Source organism: Hemicordylus capensis, chromosome 3 (genome assembly GCF_027244095.1).
Source record: "Hemicordylus capensis ecotype Gifberg chromosome 3, rHemCap1.1.pri, whole genome shotgun sequence".
Taxonomy (NCBI): Eukaryota; Metazoa; Chordata; class Lepidosauria; order Squamata; family Cordylidae; genus Hemicordylus; species Hemicordylus capensis.
This window is the reverse complement of record NC_069659.1, coordinates 224,316,849-224,335,823: the sequence shown is the minus strand read 5'-3', so window position 1 is coordinate 224,335,823 and position 18,975 is coordinate 224,316,849. Positions and strand designations below refer to the sequence as shown.

Sequence of the window (18,975 nt, the reverse complement as noted above, 5' to 3'; positions counted from 1 at the left end):
TTACCTGATAGACTAGCCTGTTACTGTTTGGATAATACCAGCTGCCTGGCAACTCCACATAAAGCAGACGGCACAGAGGCAACAACGCAAGGCCTAGAAAATATGCATGCTCCTGCGTGGAGCGTGAGCACTTGTATTCATATAAGCAATGCCAGTGAAAGCAATGGGATTATCCACATGACTAGATGTTCATCAACCTTAGTTAAGACTTCACAGTCCTGTTCACAGCAGACTAAGTGGGGCAGAGCCAATGTCATTTTTTTAATGCCATCCCAAGAGACATATGAAGTAATTAACATCAGAGAGAATTGTAACTATTCCAGAAGTGACTGCTTTGCTAATTTAATAGCTAACCCCAGCCACGAAAAGTCAACTGGAAAAATATATATGCACAAACACGAGAACAAATCTTAATTGTGCACATTGAGGATGGATAATATGAAATCTTTAATGTGTACAGGAGGAAGAGAGACGTTTAACAACAGCAACAGTAATAATAGTAAGGGTATTTTCATTATACAGCTTCAGCAGACGAGACCTGCCACCCAAACAAAGCCCTCTGTATCAACAGTACAAGATTATCTAGGGATTTATTAACAATGCAAACCAGTAAAAGTTAAACACTTAAATCTCATTGATTTTGGTAAGCGGGTTAAACACTTGCTTACATCTTTTCTATTGAAATCAGTGGGATTTTAGGTAGGGGTGTGTGTGTGTGTGTGTGTGTGTGTGTGTGTGTGTGTGTGAGTGAGAGAGAGAGAGAGAAAACTTTCCCCTCTGTATTTGATTTACATTTATATGATTTACATACTTTCTCATTAGTCTGCTCAAGGCAGCTAACAAAATCAAATTGTACCATGCAATTACAATGAAGCCCCCCACCCAAAAAAAAAAAGTCCACCAGAAAAACAGAATCATACAATAATGATTCTGGTGTAGAACTAAGAGAAGGTTTGGTCCTTCCCTCTGCTGCAGACAGAAGCAAGCAGCAAGGATGGTAAGAGAGCGCTTTCTTGGCCCTTCCCTCTGTCCAATATCAGGCAGTTGCTCTGATTCCTCGACCTGATCACTGCAGTGGTGATTACAATGCAAGGGTCCCAAAGGAACGGGAAAGCAGATAGTGCTGTCGGCTTAACATTTCAAAAATATAGGCAGTGGGACCATTACGACAGTGAGCTAGGCATATAAAAGACCCACTGCCATTGTATCAGAAAGGAATCTCCTGCCCAAAAGTGAAATATTATCCTCAAAATATATTTTCTTACAATAAAGGAGGCACTTTCCACATTTAAGTGTCATAGATTTGTACACTTTTATTCTCACACCTCAAATTCAAATGACAGACAAAATTCAGCCCAAATTAGAGTAGTCTTACGTTGATCTCAGTAGAAGAAAGTAATACATACATTTAAAAGGTCTCATTGAAATAAATGAGATTTAAATGCATTTAAATTTCGGTTGATCATGTCCTAAGATTTCCAGAATTGTTTGTATAACCCCAGTATATATGCTAATTCTTTTTACTGGGGTTATACAAACAATTCTGGAGGCAATAAACATGGTGGAGGGAGAAAAAGATCGAAAAATGAAAGAGCAAGGAAGAAAAATGCGAGAGGGAAGGCTTTGAGATCAAGCACTAGATGGGTTTTGCACTTGAGCAAATAGCAAAGGGTGGGGTGAGGGGCTACTACAGCACACAAATGTAGTAATGCCCATCCCTTAGGGTGAAGTCAACCTAATGGTAGAAGTTCCCATGAAACACCTCTGTGCTCCCCACTCATCTCTAATATTAACTTGTATAATACAAAAAGGCACATGGGCTGCACGGCCAGAAATTCTCAGTCATGATCCTAGGCAGTTTAAATACTTCATTTAGTTGTCAACCAACATGTTTTATATTTCACTGTTATAGGAAACAATTTGCATGCACTCTTGTCCAGGAAAGCATGATTTACAAAATTGGAAACTTGGTGGATTTTTTGTTGTTCTTTGCAATTTAAAATCAAACCACTCTGTCAGCAATTGCTGGCAGTGTCTTTCATTCAGGCAAAGTCTTTCACAACCCTAATACAGAAAGTTCCCTTTAACTGGTGATGCCAAGGGCGGAACCTGTGACCTTCTGGATAAAAAGCATATGTGCTACCACCAAGCTACAGGACATCAAAAGCATTATTATATTAAGTTATTAAACTATAACTTTAATGGTTTCCCACAACTCTGATTTGAGTAGATTGATGGAGTCACAATGGCAGAGTACTAGCCAACTGTATGTTCACAGTCAGGAACCAAGGAGAGGGCTTCAATAGCATAGGTCAGCTTTTATGATCAAAAGAATTGAGGCCTGCTTGAAAACCAGTTTGTAAGTCTTGGGAATAAAATAGAAGAAATACTAGATGTTAGCTAATACCCTCCTCTCATATACTGGATCCAAATAACCACGGATCCAAAACACAGATGTACTGGATCCAAAGAACTGGGGGCGGGGTGAGAGGAAACTATGTATTGGTACTATTCTATGAGCTCTTGCACAAATGCTAGAGGAAGCCTTCTCACAGTGCAGCATCACAATATACAGTATTAGGGGTTACATTCCAGTATGAGAAATATGGAAGATACAGGCTGTAGTATGTACATCCTAGTGGGATATCAAAAGCTTTTGAAAACAGCTTGTGCAGCCAGAGCACTTCTCTGGGCTTGAAGTCATTTTTCTCATGCAATCCTCTTCTGCTGAGCGACGCTGAGAACAGCTCTTCTGTGAAGGACTGTTTCCGACTTTCACTAACAAAAGGGCTCCTTTGGATCCAAGCCAACATTTGAAACTAAATTCTTGCTAAAACTCAAATGTGCCTTTTATTGACTTTTTGCATACCCTTTGCCTTGACATATGCAATTTCAAATTTCCTTTCTGGCACGAGATTTTGGCTCTGCTTTCTAGGGCAGCAGAATTCCTTAAATCAGGCCATTAATATACAAAGTATTGCACAATCCATCTCATTAAATCAATTCTGTGCATTTTCTTATTTGAGCCAAACGACACCAGCAAATGCAAGTCTTCTTAAGGTGTATCTGAGTTTTCCCAATGGCTGTTATTTCCCCTCGTGTAGCCTTCTGAAGGCCACTGCAGCCACACTGGAGCTGCACTGCAGCTTCCTGTCGTCAGATTTCCGCAGCTCACATGAGAGACCGATTGTCCTCTGACCCCCACAAGGAGCAAAGCTTGTACTAAAATTAGGCATTCCCCTGCATAGCAGCTTTTCCCTGAAGTTGTGCCACCAGCAACAACTGGTGAGCAGGCAGAGATTATGTGATGTTTGCCAGGCTAGTCCTACTGCATCAGAAGGTAAGGAGATGCAAACAGACAATGCGGAAGGGAAATAGGCAGAAAAACAAGAAGGGGTGAAAAGGACACCACAGCAGGAGACTAGCACTGTCTGAAGGGGTGGGGTGGGGGGATGAAGAGGCAAATGGAGAAGGAGAAAGCCAAACCAAAGCAATTGGCATTCCTGGAAAAATCCTAATTATGCTCTTCAGCCTCTAGCTAAATAACAGTGGTCATCATTCCAAGAAAAATAAAAGATCTGAAAGTGAAAGTAGTGAACCCGCAACAGGAAAAGAAACTTTATCTAAAATTCCCTGCATCACCTGAGTTTTCCCCCCTGCATTTCACCACTTTTTAGGTCGGATTCCCCTTTCCCTGATTTTTGAAGCTAGAATGCCCTGTATTGGGTGGAAATCCCTGCAAGGAACTTTACTCATGCTGGGGAGCCTGGGACAAAGCCTTTGTACCCCATGGCATGTTGGCACATTGGGTCCCTGCCCTGCCCCAATAGTGTGTTGGGCCCCTATGTTTCCCCCAAGCTTGATAGAAGGCAAAGGCTCCTCCCACACTGGCAAATAAGGGGAATCTACAGCAGCAGCTCTCTTACACCCAGAGGCTAGGGGAAACAGGAGCCACTGCCTTGTCCCAACCCCAAGGGAAGAAGAGCTGCCACTGATAACCAATCCATCAGCACCAATAGAATCTTATTCTCCACTGCCAAAGGGCTTTCCCCCAAAGACCCAAGTCATTGCAGGAGCCTCCAGGAGAATGAGCCTTTGGCAGAAAGCCAAAGCCAATGGTGGGCAAGAGAAAGAGCTGCCACTTGAGTATCTTGGCTCCTCCCCACTGGCCAGTGGGAGTGTCCCACAGTGGCCTCATGACAGTGCAGGGGCCTCTCCCATTTGTGGATGGGGGGTGCAGTGAGTCTTTTGGTAGAATCCTGCTGCCACCAATACTGGGGGTTCAGGGCCTGGCCAGATGGGCCGCTGTAGGATGTGGACCCCCAGCTGAGCCACCACCGCAGCCTGCCATGGGGGTGGGGGAAGTGATGGCAGAATATTGCTTAAGTAACAGCAAACACATCCACCCACCGCCAGCACCCTGTGGGGAGACTACTCTGCCCTGCACTGGCCTCCACACGTGTGGGCACCATTTGAGGGGCCAGCACATCAAAACTTTGCCAGGTGCTGGCAGCGGGTGTGTTTGATGCCATTTAAAGAAATATTTTAGCAGCCTCACTGCTCCTGCCTATGGCAGGCTTCACTGGCCACCACTGCTCCAGCTCTGCTAACCCCAATGCCAGTTATATGGCACAACCACTATACTCAGAATCAAAATAGCTGTGCACACACACACACACACACACACACACACACACACACACACACACCTGGGTTATTAGAGATTTCAAGGGAAGAAATGCTTCCATCAACATTACAGCAGAGGAGCAAGAGACAGAAGAGGTGGTGAAGGGGAGGGGAGGGGATATGCCAGACTGGCCAATCCACTACCTGCTTTCTTGCTGGCCATCACTCCGTTCTTCACTGTGATGCTGGCTTCCTATCCTCTGCACACAAAGACTAAGTAGCCACTAATTTTATTGCTGTTGCTACTACTTTACTTTAAGAAAGTAAGAACTGCCTTTGTTTGAGCAGACTAGCCATGGGAGTTCATTCACAGGCAGGGATAACCATCTTCTTTCCCCAACCTCTGGAGCTATTCGTTTTTAGCATGGAAGCGTAGATTTAGTATGGAAGAATAGATTTCCTCCAGTTCCAATCCATTATGACTCCATTGTTCCATTATGCCTCACATTCCATTGTGTTTATTTCCTTGCTCTTCTGGCAAGGAAGCAAAACTTCAGAATGCTGATAACCCTGGTTTCTGTCCTCAGCAGGACACTTTTGTGCCTGTGCAGGGCACAGAAAGGGCTTCCCGCCCTTAAGCAAGGGAAGCAATGGAGATCATGGGCCAGTCCCCAACCTTGATCTGAAGGCTAGACTCTGAACCCAGCCGAAACAAAAACAAGGAGACTGAAGAACACTTACATCAAATGTTCAGAAAGACTGTTTTGAACCTGCACATTTTCTATTTAATGAGAAAGCACCACAACTGCCACATACTCCATCGTCTAGCACCTATCCTTTGTCTGTGACACAGATTTGCTTAGTTGGCACAAACATTCTGAATTAACTCATGCAAATCTGTGTCACAGACAAAAGAAACAAAAAACCAAAGATAGGACAAGCTGTAGCCTGTACAGCTACACAACTAGCTACAGAAAAACTGTATTACTTCACTTTGAAATTTATACTTTTCAAAGGATGCAACAGGTTTATCCAGAATATTTTCCAAACCTCAAATAAAAGATGTTGGAAACCTTAATAAATAATTGTTTTAAACTAAAAATGTGAAGATTCAAGTCACGGGCAAATATTTTCTGTAGAAGCATTGGCTGTCAGATTTTGCCTAAAGAAAAAAATCCAAAGCTTATCTGCAGATTCTAGGGTGGACTGATGTAAATAAAGGCAATTTAAATCACCAAGAGAAAACCTCATTGATTTAAATAAAGTTTCCCACTGATACTACCTCACATGTTTCTTAAACAATAGTATAGATCTGATCATTAAAACATGTTGATTTATAATTCAGAGAATTTACATCAGGGGTGTGTATATTTCATTTAATTTTTTTAGATAACTTGATATCTAATATCATATGATATCTCATCCTCTCATCCTGTTGTATAATTCTCTCATCCTGGAGAATCCAGTTGTATAATTCATCCAGTTGTATAATTCTCTCATCCTGGAGAGAATCTATTTATGTGGTTGCTAAGAGTCAACACTGACTTGACAGCACTTAATCAATCAATCCAATATAATACCTGGTTTTTAATGCAACTGATAGTTTTACTAATTACCTGTGTCAAGCTGCCCTGTATCTCCTTGTTGCTCTGATTACACTTGACATGCTTTTCTTTTTTCACTCAGCGAAGGCATTTTGTCAAAATATCCCAAGATATGACTTCTGGGTGCAAGAGACACCCTAACAGTTTTTTAGTGGCAAGATGTGGAACAAAAAAACAAAATGACAGATCCTGATAATATAACCAGTCATGGTGATTGAATAATATTAATTGCATTTTTAAATACTATGAACATGTCTTACACTTATTATATTTATTGACCATGGATAAAGGACATTGTAGAATGTTACATAAAATAATATTTTAAAGGGCCATTTGGCCATTAATTTATTATGTTAGAAACAGATCATTATCAACACATTATTGGTGAATATGAGTATTTTGTAGAATGGACAGATGACTGGAAAAGACCAATGGATTCCCACTGAGAAGTCATCTTCCTCCAGCATAAAAACAATAGAAAAACACTACTGCTGATCTTTATAGAAAATTAATTGAACTTGTTAGATGCTTGAAAAAGACACATTGAAATAGTTTTCGATATTATTGTCCTATTGTTTCTCTTTCTCTTGATAGAAAGAATTTGGTTATTACATTATATTTGATTGTTCTACTTTCAATATAATTTATATTCACCTATTTAGTGGTTTTTGTTGTTTTGGGTTACAGTATCAGGATCTGTCATTTTGTTTTTAGGCACCATATTTCAGATCCTTCACGTTATTGATTTGTTGTTTGATAAGATGTGGAACAATACAGGAAGACATATACTGAAAAATGCCTTCCCTTCCCTTCTCCCAACCACTGTTTTTCTATTCCACCTCCTTTCCTATATTGTGCATCTGTCTTAACTCCTTGGCCGAGCCCCACCACCCTACTATCCAGTCTGTGTCTTTGCACATACGAATACAATGAATATCTATATACCACTTTTCAAAAGAAGTCCCCAAAGCAGTTTACATAGATATAAACAAACAGACTTGGAAACAGAAACTAGCCCTGACATTTTCGAAAGCAAGAGCTGGTAGTTGCTGGGCACTGCTAAGCAGACTAGAGCCATTTTCATGATAAAACTGAAATGAATGCCCATATTTGATTGGAAAGTAAACTCAATGTGTGTGACAGAGAGTCATTAATTCATTTTCAGGAACCCAAGTTTTGGTATAGCAAGTGTGATTAGATTTAATTTTAACCTTTTTTTAAAGCGAGAACTGGAAATTTTTATATATATTGTTTAAAATCCAATTTAAAAATTTTTTAAAATCATTTTTAAAAAATGTCATTGATTTCTATCCACCCTGGGAAGTTCCTTCCCAAACAACACACCTGCAGGAATTTAGAGGCAATTTTTAGAGGCAAAACAATTTTTTAAAATAAGATATGCAAACCCTCCATGAAGAACCTTACCAAATTAAGTGCTTCTCACACATTACTTTTTAAAAATTTGATCGCTTCAAGTGCAAATGTGATAAAAGCATGTTTTCAAAAGACCTGTATCATGAAGAAACAGGACTAGTCAGTGTTCTTCATTGTAAGGCCCAGAGGTCAGTGGCAACTCCTATCAACCATAAGTGTGATGCCCCAACGAATTGTTTATTGAGCCTGTGTGAAGATTCGGCCAAAGCTGAATACTCTGCACAGTCTCCAGTACCAAGCGGTGATGACCATTGTGCCTTTTGCCCAGCATCAGCGGGCTCCTTTAAGGGAAACCGAGCCTTCTTGAGCCCCTGCAACATTTTGGAAGCCATGCACAAAGTCCTTGCAAGTGGCCCTTCCCAGGTACTTTCCCCATAAAGTTCTTAAGAGAAGGCTCTGTCTCTCTTAAAGGGCCCTTGCAGCACTGGGAAAAGTGCAGTACTGTGTGGAGGTCAACACAGTGAGAAATGGCTCTCACACTGAAGGGGATTTTTGGTGCCAGAAGTGGTCCCTGCTTGAAGATAATTGCCACAACAAAGTAGTTTCAGAGAAACACCTGTAGACAGAAGACAGAATTTGTTCCAAAATTAACATCTGTTTGCTCTAGGTTTATACATAAATTTCCCCTGTCTTTGGTTTGTACACAGCACACACTTTACACACCTGTGCCAATAATTACAGTCACTTGTCTAGTCACCAGAAGCAAGTAAACTTAACCTCCAGGTGACCCAGCCATAATAGGCTAACAAAAGTATGGTCAGGAGGCTGATGAACTTTTGAGGGCTAAAATATTGTTGGGGGAACCTTGTTCTCTTCATATGGCTGAGGTTTCTTTTCTGTTCTCTGCCTTGCAAGGGACCTGTGTGTTCCATTTAGTACTAGAGATGGAACTGAGTAAATTGCTAGAATCTATGGGGTGGGAAGCCACTGGTTTCTTTGTCCCCTCGACTTCAGATTGTTACACATCTGTAAGTGTTGCTCATATAAAATGTCCTGAATTCAATGTTAAGATTTTACAAACTGCAGACTTTAGGGCCTGTCCATCATGCCACTTTCCCTCCCTTGTTGTTTTGCTGAATATCCAGCCTGAAGGCTTCTGCAGAACTTGAAAGTTTGCTTTGTGGGGTGGGGCTTTGGGGGGATGGGGGGGCACTTTTTTTTTTTTTGCACCTCTTTGGTGTGCAGAAAGGCCCAGGCGTTGGTGTGGTGGTGCTTCCTACTATACTCACAAGTATGTAACATAAAATAGGAGAGGAGTGCTGGTCTTGTGGTAGCAAGCATGACTTGTCTCCATAGCTAAGCAGGGTCTACCCTGGTTGCATATGAATGGGAGACTTGATGTGTGAGCACTGCAAGATATTCCCCTCAGGGGATGAAGCCGCTCTGGGAAGAGCAGAAGATTTCAAGTTCCCTCCCTGGCTTCTCCAAGATAGGGTTGAGAGAGATTCCTGCCTGCAAGCTTGGAGAAGCCGCTGCCAGTCTGTGAAGACAATACTGAGCTAGATAGACCAATGGTCTGACTCAGTATATGGCAGTTTCCTATGTTCCTAAAATGCCATCAAAACACAGCCCTAGAAAAGTGCTGAGATGGCATGCTAATTTTAAGCATATTACCACAAATAACCACTTCAGTCAGGCAAATGTATGCCTGTTGGGGAGCACAATGTAACCCCAAGCCCACAGATTTTGATGTAGCAAGTATATGCCTGAGCCAACATTAGCAATGAAAGCTGTTAACAATTGTTTCTCCCGTCTCTGTACAAATTTGGCTAGTTGTGTAATTAAGTTCTTATCCATATGAGCAGTGACTAAAAGAGAGTCACAGTTGTCGAACACAATGTTATTCCATGTTGTGCTAGCAAACTCCCACTCTTCATTACTGCCTTCCTTTCAGAACAAACATTCCAAGGCCTGCAACATTATTTTAACTGCAACTGCAAAAAGAACAACCTTTTCAAAGGGCACACATCATGTCGCTGATTTTTGTCTCATATTCCCACTTTAAACACAAGGTGATTCTTTATGATTTCCTTCTGTCTCCATATGTTATTACAGAGAGCCATTTGTGATAGGGGCTTTCCCAATACACAATTGCAGCTCTTCAGCCCCACCCCCTGCTCTTCTTCCAATGTGCATATTAGCTCCATCTTAAATTTAAGAATGTATAAGAAGTTATGGTGGATATGGAGGTTCTGATGCAGGGGTTGAGGAAAATCCAGAGAAGCTGAAAGCACATCCAGAAGGTACATATAGCAGTCTTGCATTCCACCATGATTTGTGTTGCGAGTATCTAGCCCACCAACCTGTTCTCAGCAGTTATCAACTGGATATTTTTAGGAAGTTCACAAGAAGGGCATGGACCAGAAAAAGCCATCCCTTATTGTTTGTCTTCAGCACAGGCCTTGACCATTTTTCTTTGCATCTAGGAGCCTGCTGAAAAATTTAGGCGCCAGACTTATTTTTCAGTCAAAAATGATTTTTCCTTTCTCCTTCTACTCTGTGTTGAAAGGGGGTAGCTGAGAAGAGAGCCCCAACCCCAAATTAAGTCTCTTTACTCTGCAGTGCTTCCTCTTTTCCTCTCACTTTACTCCCCACTCCACTATCTTTGGTTGGGGAACGGGGGAAGCAAGGTGGTTTATAATTCAGAAGATAAATTTTAGAGGGAAGGGGGAAGAACACCAAGCTGGTATTTTCAGTAAGAGTCCTGTATTCTTGCAGAGCTCTAATTCCATCTCGTGTTATGGAGCAACTGGCTCATGTAGCTTCTCTCCTGTCACTTGGGTTTCCCAACTACTTTGAATTAGTTCTGAATGATGATAAAGAAAGAGGCCTCTTAGCTTGCCAGCATCTTGTTTCTAAATGTTTTATATTATAGTCTTTTAAATATAATTAGTTAAATTAACTTACTAATCAACAATATTTTAAATACTGTATTTTTTCTGATGCTTCTTTAAATGATATAGGACCCTAGCTACCCCCAAATGCCTACAGAAGCTTACCAGAGCCTGGATAATGCAATTCATTCTTTCCCATGAATCTTTATTCCTCTTGCTTCTTTAGTGAGCTATCTGCATATTGCAACAGCGAATTGATTTGTCAAATACATTTCATAAAGTTCTTTATCAAAGGCTTTCCCCCAGCACCCTTTTGAAACCCTCCAAGCTACTGATTATTTCACAATTCAATGTGCCTCACAAATACTGGATGTTTTATTCAGAATACTGCCATCCAAATATATTGCGGAAATGTGCCCTGCTGCAACTACTTACATAAGAACAAAAGGGAACCCAAACAGCTTATGTCTGCCACCTGGACATATACAGAGGTGTGTATTCCATCCGTTTGCAGCAGCAGAAGCTTTGCAACATACCAGGAAGTCTTCACATTGAGAAATTTAAAGATTCCTATAGTCCCAAGGTCTTGACACAGTTATACAGTTTTATTCCTTATTAAATCTTTGCAATTCCATGCAACAAAACAATTACTAACCCACTGAACCTTCTAGGAGTTACACAATCACAAGATCTTTCAGCATCATCAGATCATCCTTATGATGACCGCAAGCTTCTCCCATGGGAGAAGCTCAGAGTAGAACTACAGTACTCATCCATCCAGCACTTCCTCCCAGCTGCCGCACATGCTTTCCTGAGCTGCCCTGCATCACTCTCCGCCCACCCCTGGACGCTTGGGAGATTCTCTTCAGCCACCCAATTAATGAGCTCCACTACCACCGCACCACCAGAGGTAACTGCCCCGAATTCTGCTGCCCCCTCGTGGCGGCAGCCAGGATTACCAATATCCTACCTGAACTTTACCAATTTGCACAGGCCTTTTGCCACGTATGAAAACAATAGCCCCATTCAGACATTTAATTGTACAAGTGTACAGACATCTGTACACACATACATTTGTGTGTGTGAATGACTGTACCTGCATTCAAGTTAGAACATAACCTAAGTACAGGCCCTTCAAATATATGGTACAAATAGGAAGTGAACTGCTGTACCACCACCACCACTACTCCACTACATATATTTATATACTGTTATTCAACAAAAAGGTGGCATATAAATGACTGTACCTGTGTTCAACATAATGTGTGAATAACTGTACCTGTGTATAGATCTGTACCTGCCTACACAGTACACTCATTGTCAGGGGCGTAGCAAGGTTGGAGTGGGCCCAGAGACAAGATTTTAAAATGCCCCCCCCACCACTGAAGCTCAGCTCATGAAGTAAAGAAATCTTAAATGAGGCTGAATAGTGGTAACAAAAAACATAGTAAAGTGGGGTGTGTGTGTGTGTGTGTGTGTGTGTGTGTGTGTATCACCTATGTGCCACAACAGAACATCATCCTAAATTATTTTTTTAAAGGTTTTGTAAATTGTGGATGATGCAAGTCATTTAATGGTACTCGAGAAAGACATGCTGTTCTGGTAGCTCCAGGTCTTAACACTCACATCAAATTCAGAGAATGAATACAACTGACGGAAGCCCGGGTGGGTGCGTGGTTGGGGGAGTCAGTCATGTGACTTGCCTCTGGGGGGCCCCCAAGGCAGTGGGCCCCAAGACAATTGTCTCCCCTTGCCCTATTATAGTTACGCCCCTGCTCATTGTATGAGTGTTGAAAATAATGTGTGAAAGGGTCTAAAGTCTTCTTTGGTGATTTCCATGCTAGTAGAATTTCAAACAAGTACCTCTACATATGAAACAAACATTTTTTTAATTTTAATTTATAATATATTGTCATATATGCATGTAATTTCAAAAATTATTTTGAAACAAATTCAATATAAAACAAATATACAACAACCATGAGAGAAAAGAGAACACAACAATATACCTTACAATAAGGAGAAACACTTATACATATTGATATCTAGGTTATATTTTGTTTTCTAATATTCAATAATAGGTTGCCATTGTTTAATATACTGGGGGCATTCACACAACCTACTGGGCGGGATGGCAGGAGGAAGGCTTCCCAAACCTTTCCTTCCCCGCAGACGATCCCTGTAAGCCTGGTGAGTGCGTACTCTGCGCTCCCACATGATCAGCCCTGCTCCATGCAGCACAGAGCAGGGCGGATCACTCCAAGGCTCGGACTCGATGTCACAGCCTCTGAGAATCAAACAGTGCACCACGCACTGGGGGATTCCCCCAGGGGATGAGAGCACTATGCGCCCATCTCCATGTCAGCGTGAGCTGCAAGAAGCTCGTGCTGACACATGATCCTGGCAAAGAGGTTAAGGGCAGTTCTCATGGGCAGCCAAGCCCAGGATTCTTTTTGGTCTTCCATCCCTTAGCTTGACTAGCTCTCTTCATTTAGTCAATTGCACTATATTCCATACTTTGTTAACCCATTCTTTGAAAGAAGGTGGACAATTTTTTCTTCCAGTTTTTAGCAACAACTAATCTTGCTGCTGTTAAATTAGATATCATTGTTTTCTTCTGCTTGAGAATTGCAACAACTAAGTAATAGCATTACTCTGGGATCCATCCAGAGTTCAAGTCCAGTAATTCATTTTACATGTTTAGGTTTCCCCAAAATTTATGTATTTTTGGACATGCCCACCACACATTATTATTATTTTATTATTATTATTATTTTTAACATTTATATCCCGCTCTTCCTCCAAGGAGCCCAGAGTGGTGTACTACATACTTGAGTTTCTTTTTCACAACAACCCTGTGAGGTAGGTTAGGCTGAGAGAGAAGTGACTGGCCCAGAGTCACCCAGCTAGTATCATGGCTGAATGGGGATTTGAACTCGGGTCTCCCCGGTCCTAGTCAAGCACTCTAACCTCTACAACACGCTGGCTCTCACATGTAAGCCATTTGACATCTCTGAACCACATCTCCAACATTTATTATTGTTTTTCTTTGGAAACATTTTTTTTTTTTACTTCGTGGGGTGGTACATTAACAGTATAGCATCTTGTTGTAATTATCTTTTAAGTTTATACAAACAGCTCCTGATGCAGGACCTGTAAAGGTAGAATTCCAATAATGTCTTATATCCTGACCTTCATATCATTTCCCATCCTATTTTGACCCAATCTCTTTCATTAACATTGCTATCAACAATTAGTCTTAAATTTTTGACAGTATCTCTTTAGTACTTTAAGAATTCTTAATTATCTCAAATTCTGTTAACGAAGTATGTAATCTGCCTTGCTCTATATTACACCATATGTAATTTTGTGCCAGGCATTCTCCTTACATATTCTTGTCTTGTTATACATTGCCCATGCATTAGTAAATTCCCAAAATCTCACTCTGATATCTACACAAACTAGATTCTGGTGAAATCGATGTTTTAAAAGTCACCTTGTGTGGACTTTGCCACCTCAGAGTTCATTTGCAATTTATGGGGTGGCTGTGTTTACAATGTGTTCACCAGGTTTTGCTTGGTGAATATAATAAAAGGTGAAGGAGCAATACATCTCTGTAAACAATGGGTGTTGATCTGGAACCCACAGCTGATCATGGTTCCTCAGGTGTGTGCCCACTACATGTCCCTGAATGTTTGGAAATGAGGATTTCTCCTCCATACTCTGCATGTTCACCCTCAACAAACTGTGAAGAGTGTTAATCGGGCCTCAGAAACGCACCAGCCCAAAGTCAACAATTAATGCAAAACCAACTCTTGAGGCAATGGACACTTTTAGGTTCTGTAAGCCTCTCTGCTTCCCTAAAGGTCTCATTTGCTCAAATAAAGAGCAAACAACTTCTCTTTCCCCCTTTTATCAAAAGCTAAAGAATAAGCACCATTCACTCTTACGATTGTGTAATTTTAGCCCTTAAAAAGAAATCAAACACAACCTGCCAGCTCTACTGTGATCAAGCTGGAACACTAAAAGATTAATGTTTTATGCTCCTGTTCACAGGCTTATCTCTCTCTGCCATAGTCAGAGCTAAATTTCAAGTTAAATTGTCTAATCAATTTTAAAGCAGTTGCCATCGTCATGACTGCAGCTGAACCAAAAATCTCACAAACAAAGCATGCTCCACACACTTTATTATTCTCTTTATAGTTTGGTTGCCACCAATAAGAGAAGAGAACACAGTGCATTTCTAACTGGTTATTCAAAGCTTTGCCCTGTCACTATCAGAGACAAAGCAAGAAGAAAATAAAATCAGGTTTTAAAATGCACATATTGAAAAACCTTTGTGTGCTTAGATTGCTTCAACTTTTGAAAAATTGGAATTAGCGGACAATGGAGCTAGTCACACAAATGCACTCACAGGCGGGTGGGGTGGAAGGCAGGGTTCAACCTACCTTCCTCCAGATGATTATGTGCAGCCTCTGTGGCACACAATCTGCACACCCACATGACCTGAGCTGCTGGGAGCAGCACGAATGGCTATCCACGCTGCTCCCCCCCCCCCAGCAGCATAAGTAAACAGAGGCCGGGACCCGTTATCCCAGCCTCCACATAACCCACAAGGCACCGCATGACGATTAGGATGCCTTGGGGGATTCCCCCATCAGACAGACACTCTAGGCACCCATCTCTGTATCTCCTTGGCACCATTGAGACACACAAGCACAGCAGCTGGCTTAAGGGAGTGCTAGTGCTACCTCAGCTAAGAGCTGGTCTCAGGAGCGGGGTTAGGTTGGGTGGGAGTGTTGGGATCCACACTTGGCTGCCTGAGAACACAGGCCAATATAAGTCCTCAATCACCCATAAGAATGATGTGTGTGGGGTTAAATAGTATATAATATATTCGGTATGAACTAGAAATATGGTATGCTAAAATAAGATACATTTTCGCCTGTGTTAACAGAAACATTATTATCAAGATTTGGGAATTAAAAGCCAACCAGAATAAGGGACTGAAATGTAAACTGCACCACTTCAGATTGCAAGTGGGGAAATATGTAACCCCTAATTCCTCTGCTTATTAGCATATCAGAGAAAAGTTGCATGGAGTCTTCTACATGATGTGCTAATTCTGCTTTGTTCTTAAAAGAACTCTGAATTCATGTGTGAACAGGAGTGTAGCTATAATTGAGCAAAAGGGTTCAAAGAACTTGGGCTCCCAGCTCCTGAGGGCCCTCCAGTTCCATCCCTCCCTATTTTCTCCATTGTCTCCCTCACTCTGAGGAGCCGCCAGAGAGAGGGATGAACACAGGCCCCCTCTCCCCTAGCTACGCCCCTGTGTGTGAAACACATAAAACCCACACACTACAAACTTAAGCCAGTTTAATCATCAATGACTTCCTTCAAGGAGTCTTGGGCACAATAATTCTAGAGTGTTGAAAAGTTTTCCACAGAAGAGGTATTCCAAACTACAATTCCGAAGGATCCTTGGTAAGCAAGCATTATCGCTGAACAAGTTTTAGACTCTAAATTTGTAGCATAGACACATTATGGTGAAGGGGGGAAATGACTTGACTAGCAAGCCAGAGGTTGCCATTTCAAATCCCCACCAATATGTTTGCCAGACTATAATACTTATATTGGGCAGCAGCGATATAGGAAGATGCAGAAGGCATCATCTCATACTGAACGGGAGATGGCAATGGTAAAGTTGTAAAGTTGTGCCGTCGAGTCAGTGTCAACTCCTGGTGACCACAGGGCCATGTGGTTTTCTTTCATAGAATACAGAAGGGGTTTACCATTGACATCTCCTGCTCAGAATGAGATGATGCCTTTCAGCATCTTCCTATATCGCTGCTGCCCGATCTAGGTGTTTCCCATCATCTGGGAAACATAGTCTGGGAGACACACCAGCGGGGATTCGAACTGGCAACCTCTTGCTCCCTAGGCAAGTTATTTCCCCGCTGTGCCATTAGGTGGCTGGCAATGGTAAACCCCTCCTGTATGCTACCAAAGACAACCACAGGGCTCTGTGGTCACCAGGAGTCGACACTGACTCGATGGCACACTTTACATGTTAATAGAAGTAAACTCCTATAAAATAAATTGGAAGATTAGGACAATGTCATATTGTCTTTTGTTCATAAAGTCTCATAAGCCATGTCCTGTGGGGAGTGTCAACAAGCAATGCAAAGTTCCGAATCACTAATGTAACCTTCACATTTCTATATGTGGATACACATGTGATTATCCATCAGCCCAGTGAGCCTACATTTGAAATGGCTGCTACAAATCAGTTACTCTCCCTAAGGGGTGGAAATTATTTTTCCAGTCAACATGGCCATGATTTTAACTCATTGCTAAAACAGCAGCACCACTGCTAGTGGTCCCACTCTCGTTTCACAGAAGAAAGTCACTAGTAACAGAATCCGGGCCATTTTCGATGCCAAAACACGCCTGCAATAAGACAATACTAGATAAGAGGATATATGAACTACAGTAGAAACAAGCAATTTGGATAGGAAATGAAAACAATTTTACTCTTCAAGATGGATGCCATTTTACTTTTCAGGAAGTTTGCGAAAAGCTCTAATTGTGTGACATTTTAGAGTCTGGCAGATTATATTCCAAAGAGCATTACAAATATCCAAAAATGATAGAACAGCTATGGGTATTCCCATAGCTCAAAAGAATGCTAGTTACACTACTGAGCTATATGAAAATATATTTTATATTATATCTATATATTTTATAAATAATGTTTACATTTTAATGATATTTTCCAGTTTAATTGAGAAAAAGTAACCAGCTCCCCAAGTTAAGAAGTAGTATACATCCATGGCTTCAATGTGGCTGGAGGACTACAGTGTATAGAAGGAATATATCTCACCCTCAGAACTAAAACAGGTGACCCCATGTGATGCTACCTTGCCACTCAGCTGTACCATTCTAAACTGAAGAAGAGGACATTGAATATTAGTTGAATATCTGAAAAAGGTTTTGCTATTCCAGGATTTCCGTCTGAAATAGCATAGCTGAGTGACAGATAGCACCATATGGTTCTTCTGCTCATCTGTTTCAGCATTCAGTAGACCAGGCTCTGGAATCACTTCAGTGTTGTGAAGCTCCAATCTGATCACCTTCACATAGGGGTGAACCAGCAAACACAGGAACCTGGAACACAGTAACAACCAACACATCAACTTCCAAGCTAAAAAGAAACATTGGTTGACTTACCATGAACGGTTCTTTTTCAAGGTATGGGGAGGGCATCCTACACGTGACGGGTTATTAGGCTCTGCATGCTCCGAGACAGGACCAATCAGATTTTAGGTCGGTTACGCCTATCCAGGCAGCTGTCACTCCGACCCCAGTTCTACCTTGCAAAAAACAGTGATAGCAAAATCTGAAAACCCTAGGAGTCGCCCCGCCACCCTGAGATCCCTTTCTTTCTTCAGGCATCCGCGGCGGGCCGGATGCCCTCCCCATACCTTGAAAAAGAACCCTTCATGGTAAGTCTACCAATGTTTCTTTTTCCATGGTATGGGGCGGTCATCCTACACGTGACGGGGCGTACCCAAGAAACTAAGAAAGGTGGGAAGCAGATGGTTATACCACCTGCTGCAAGAATGTCCGTCCAACAGTCGCTTGAGGCTCATAAAAAGATGGAATCGTGTAGTGTCTAACAAAAGAGGACACAGACTTCCACGTCGCCGCCTTGCAGATTTCCTCCAAAGGCGCACGAGCCGAAAAAGCTGCAGAAATGGAGGCACTTCTGGTGGAATGGGCAGTGGTACCTTGGGGAACAGTCAAATGGAGGGATTCATAAGCTAAGGCTATGGTTGCCCGAATCCTTCGGCCCAGGGAAACCTTGGATACTTTAGTCCCCAAGGAGGAGGACTGAAAGGAAACGAAGAGAGAATCTGTCTTACAAAAAGGCTTGGACTGATCTATGTACACTCTGAGTGCTCTGCGCACACCTAAGGTGTGCCAAGCCCGCTCCTTAGGATGAGTGGGGCTAGGACAGAAGGAGGGCAATAAAAGTTCTTGGCTCCTATGGATAATTATCCAACTTTAACACAACAGAGTCCTTTTGAAAAATCCAACTTTAACACAATCCAACTTTAACACAACAGAGTCCTTTTGAAAAATGCACAACTCAACACGAACTGAAAGGGCAGCTAACTTGGACACCTTCCTTGCCGAAGTGATGGCTACCAAAAATAGGACCTTGAAAGACAAAATTCTCAAGGGAACTGACCAAAGCGGCTCAAAGAAAGCTATAGTGAGGGCAATTAAAACTTTGTTTAAATCCCAAGAGGGGAACCTGTGAATGGGAGGAGGTGCCAAATAGCTAGCTTCCCAACAAAAACTGCCGAATATGAGGGTGCAAGGCAGATGAACCTGGCACAGCTATGTCCAGCACAGAAGACAGTGCCGATGTTTGCCTTCTCAACGTGCTTGGACAAAGGCCCTTTTCAATG

General features: G+C 41.9%; 1 protein-coding gene across 4 annotated transcripts in view; it reads right to left on the bottom strand.

The window, feature by feature from the left end:
* Positions 1 to 18,975, bottom strand: part of PHYHIPL (phytanoyl-CoA 2-hydroxylase interacting protein like) — a 143,722-nt gene that overhangs the window by 31,284 nt on the left and 93,463 nt on the right. The window contains exon 1 of one of the 4 annotated variants that reach the window (XM_053312785.1): positions 4,831 to 5,044. The exons of the other annotated variants lie outside the window; for them this stretch is intronic. Within the exon in view, the coding sequence (XP_053168760.1) occupies positions 4,831 to 4,849 (19 nt within the window). The 5' untranslated portion in view covers positions 4,850 to 5,044. Of the gene's footprint in view, positions 1 to 4,830; positions 5,045 to 18,975 lie in introns of those variants that run through there. 4 annotated transcript variants of the gene reach the window in all.